The sequence below is a fragment of the Drosophila ficusphila genome, unplaced genomic scaffold (assembly GCF_018152265.1).
Source record: "Drosophila ficusphila isolate 14025-0441.05 unplaced genomic scaffold, ASM1815226v1 contig_436, whole genome shotgun sequence".
Lineage (NCBI taxonomy): Eukaryota > Metazoa > Arthropoda > Insecta > Diptera > Drosophilidae > Drosophila > Drosophila ficusphila.
The window spans coordinates 1,993,082-1,997,478 of NW_025064352.1; the positions used below are offsets into that span (position 1 = coordinate 1,993,082).

The following is a 4,397-nucleotide window of genomic DNA, read 5'->3' on the forward strand; positions in this document are numbered from 1 at the left end:
AGGACACGGCAGGAAATGCCAAAAGAAAAAGCGACGCACACAAATCCCCTCTGCGGATTGCAGCTGACGAACGCTCTCCGCCTCGTCAGCATTTGTTTGGCAGCGTGTGATCCGGGCCATTGCTCATATTTGACTGCGGTTGTTGTCAGTTTGGCGATCTGGGCGGCAATAAGCAGTACAATTACCGTAAATGTCGGTTAGACGCACATCTATCTCTTTGATTGCTGCGCACAAAGCAAATCCACCGCAAACGTTTTACTTTGTCGGCATTACTCCTATACGGTTGTCTGTAATTCACTTTTACTTCAACAGTTCTATGAAAAAATTCAAAATCTAAATATTGTCTATACTTGCAACCAATTAAATCAACAGTCAAAGACATCAGGGACAGAATTTTGATGATAAAAAAAGTTCGTTTAGGTTTTTAAGTATTTTATTTAAATTGAACAGATAATTTCTATCATTCTAGCTGCAAATATCTTAAGAAATCCACAAAATTCGTGATATTGCATATTCAGAAATTCTTTGGCTTATTCCCGTGTTCAATCGACTGCTACACTTTTGCGGTGGTGCTTCATTTTCGCATCCGCTCAGCTAATGTAAAATTTAAGTGAGGTTAAGCGAGGGATATTGGCAATTCTCCGGTAGTATAAGATGAAATAACACCATCCACTAATGCGCATTGATTTTCGCATTTCCACTGGCATCATTTTCCATTGTTATCCGTCGCTCTTGTTGTTTAGCAACGGTTCCGACGGTTCCAGGTGAACTAATAGCAGCGGATGTGGTTAAAAGCATTTGCCCGGCTACCTTTTTCATAGACCATTAAATTTGCATTTGCTAACGCTGACTGGCGCGATTGGCTGTCAGGCAGGTTGTTGTTGCTTCAGTCTCCATCTTCATCTCGACTCCTGGAACTTGGGATAAAGAGTGGGCTGGGTAATCGACTTGGTACTAAATATTTAAATAGCTGGTTTTTAAGACGCTTGCATTGTTTGGCGATGCTGCAGGAACCTGGGAAACAATATCCTTACAAATACTTTCGGGCTTCAGCCAAATCCAACGAATATTCGCAAAATAATTTTACATTTGGAGAAGAATGATTTCTAATAAATATTGACCAATAACAAACTTTAATTTTTTTTAATTTTAAAATTTATATCTAAAGAAAATGATAATATTTTAATGATAAAGGGCCATAATATCTTTTTGTGACTTTTGTATAGCATGGTTTCTAAATAGAAAATATAGTAACAATGGAAATTATATAAAATATATGATCGCATTAGTAAAACGGATTATATAGTCTAAGGAATAGCAATATTTTCTCCCAAAGCGTTAGAGGTCTAGGTTCCTCAAAATATATCGGATACAAAACTAAAAACAAACCGGCAAAAGCCGTCATGAAGAGTAAAAAAACCCTTGCTCCAATTACTATTTCAGTCCAATGAGCTCTATGTTGGACTGAAATCTTAGCTTTTTCACTGGCGCAAAAGGCTTCCATTTCTTTCTGCTGATTTTCGTACAACTCTTTTAGCCGCTGAGCTTGATCCGCCAACATCTTGGTGCGTTGCGCCATCACCCGACATAAATTCTTATTTTTGGTTGGAGTTTTCAATCCTGGACTTGGACCGGATCTGTAGGTTTGCGATGGAAAAATGCAGTTGCCAACACCCAGTCCAAATGCAGTTCTTGGCAGACGAACGGCCCTCTGGGGTATCGGTTCGTCAACAAAGAAATCGTTAATGCGTTGCCTGAAAGGTGTGGCCCATCTCCTCGGTTGAGAAATACTAGACTGATAAGATGGATTGAGACTATTAAATCTCGAGATTAGCGGCTCCACAACGGCAACATTAAGATCGTGATCATTTCTTCCTGAATCTTGTAAACTTTGACGAACTACCTGATTCAGTTGTTCGAAACCTAGATTGATTAATTTCTCATTAGAATCACTTTGGTTTTCCGAGCTCATCAGGGACGGAGTTTCCGGAGGCTCAGAGCTAAAACTTTTTTCACAGCCATATAAGTCTGCATCATTTTCTGACGTGATAGCATCAAATTCGCACAGAGTTAGATCGTCGTAATCTTCTTCTTCCTCTTCTTTCGACCTTTTTTTGAATCTGCCAAACGAAGTTTTCGAAATCTTCTTTTTCGATTTTGGATTCACAGGTTTGCTTATACTTAAGTCTTTGGGGCTCCGAGGAAAGCTCTTGATTGTTTCCACTACGTTATTCTCAATATGCTGAACAATGTGAGGATCCATGATAATTTTCCACTTGTAATACCCACTGGGAATCCGTGTCATGGCCATTGGGTATGACTGCAAGGGCTTGTTTTCTTCTGCGAGAGAAATATTCCTTTTGGCATTAACATTCGATTTGTGCTGTATATCCACAACTTCATTCGATTCCATCAGTGTTGGAGCAGTGTTTATGTTGCTTGGCTCTGTCTGGTGCAAGTGATGGCTTTTCTTTGCCTTTGACTTAAAAAAGTTGTCCACGTCCATTCCCAAATTAGTTACGTGTTTTTTCTGTATTCCAATCAGTTGACCATTGGCATTTATCCAGGTCGTTTTCTCATCCTCGTCTTGTCTGTATTTCTGAACCTTCTTCATCTTTTCAGTTAGTTCTAAAATTGTTGTCTTTCGACTAAGTCCATGTCTTACCTTGCAAATCGGTTGTTGGTTAGATTTTGTAGCTGGCTTGGTTTCCTCATTGTTCTTTAAAGACTTTTTGGTAGAAGTCTGGGAAATATGAATATGAAAACCAATAAAAATATATAGCTAACACAAAACTTACAGGCATTTTCTTCATCTGATTTGTGGGCTGCTGAATTAGTTGTGTGTCTTTTGATGTAAAAAGCCAGACTTGTTGAGAAATATAAAAAGATACAACATGAACAAACCCAATGTTGCGTTAAAATCTTACTAATCCAGTAATTTGAAATGTCCTACAAAGCTTTGGAATAGGATTCAACAAATTCCAGTTTATATATTACATTTCAGTGGTATTATCGAAATTTTAAATTCATTTTAGAAGTACGCATATCCCTACCTCTTTTCCGACATTTGGAATCCTTTTAAAGCTCCACCGTCATCAGCGCCAAACCGTTGGCACGTGCCCGATGCATAAATCGAAGTGGGATGAGTATTGTCGACATCTGCTTCTGGTCTGGCGCACATGAATCATTCATGAATCGTTTTGGCACAAATGCAAATCGTGCAAATCTTTACAACAAACAAAAGCCGCCCCTCTGAATCGAAAACACCCGCATGGCGACACGGAAAACGCGAGCTAAACAATGTAAAATGTTAAATAATTATTTAAAACAGTCGAACCGGAGGGTTGGGCGCTGCAAAACAACAATAAAATGTTTACTGTTTACTTTTTGGCAAATTTATGGCCTAATGCAGCTGGCACTTGACCAACCCTCTCCCAAAGTCGATATAATAACAAAAACAAAAAAAAAAAAAAGAACTGTGAAAAAAAATTAATTCACACTGCGGGCTGGCATTTATGTAAATAACACAATGCAACATAAATGATTTGCATTATATGCACATAATAATATCAGAAATACGTTTTACTAAACGAAATTTTAGATTTAAATGCTACAAATAAATTTTGAATCGATGCAACCATAACCTTATCTCATCTATTAGATCCAGACTAGATTAATTGAGTTTTCATAAAATATATGACAATATATAACTATGAAATCATTTCTGATTATTGTTTTGCTTCCAATCTGATTTTCTGGTAATTGTGTTAACCAGTTTTGTAGTCAAATCAAAAGGCCCAGCAACGGCGACCACAATAATCAGAGTGGTAAATATGTAATCTGTCAAATCATGGCATTAAATTAAATAACACCTTCGGCAGTGCCAAACAAAAGCGAACCCACCAGCAAATGGAAGGAAGGCTGGACATTCAAATGTTTGACTCTGGCACATATGGCCTCGAGAGTGGAAATTTTAAGGCAATGCGAGCCAACCTGGCAATTATATTTATGTTCCCATTTACCAAGGGGCATTCTGTTTACTTGAAAGCAATTAAAAGCAAACCAGAAGCAGGAATACAAACATATACACCCACCCACCATCCAGTCGCCCAGTCCCCCGATACTTCATCATATTTGTGTGCGAATATTTGCTTAGTTCTGGCCCCAAGATAGGGGTTGAGTGGAATGCTGGATTGAGGGAATGGGGCGAGATGGGACAAGATGGGGCACTCCAACTGAAAGGCCTCGCAGTAAAATGGCCACTCAGGAAACGAACTTCGTTTATTGTGTCAGGGATATATATCTTTTCTGAATTGTTTGTCTGAGTACGCTCGCATCCCGGAATGTAGACCGTGCCAGCGAGTCAGAGCGATGCACAAATAACCTACGGGGCCATA

General features: G+C 38.8%; 1 protein-coding gene across 1 annotated transcript; it reads right to left on the reverse strand.

Annotated features, from left to right (window-relative positions):
- Window positions 1-415: 415 nt before the first annotated feature.
- Window positions 416-2,823, reverse strand: LOC108101051. The gene is made up of 2 exons (XM_017205239.2): window positions 2,799-2,823; window positions 416-2,743 (listed from the first exon to the last, which is right to left on the reverse strand). The coding sequence occupies exons 1-2, from the start codon at window positions 2,811-2,813 to the stop codon at window positions 1,286-1,288; spliced, it is 1,473 nt and encodes a 490-aa protein (XP_017060728.1). The 5' UTR covers window positions 2,814-2,823; the 3' UTR covers window positions 416-1,285.
- Between the last annotated feature and the right edge of the window lie 1,574 nt (window positions 2,824-4,397).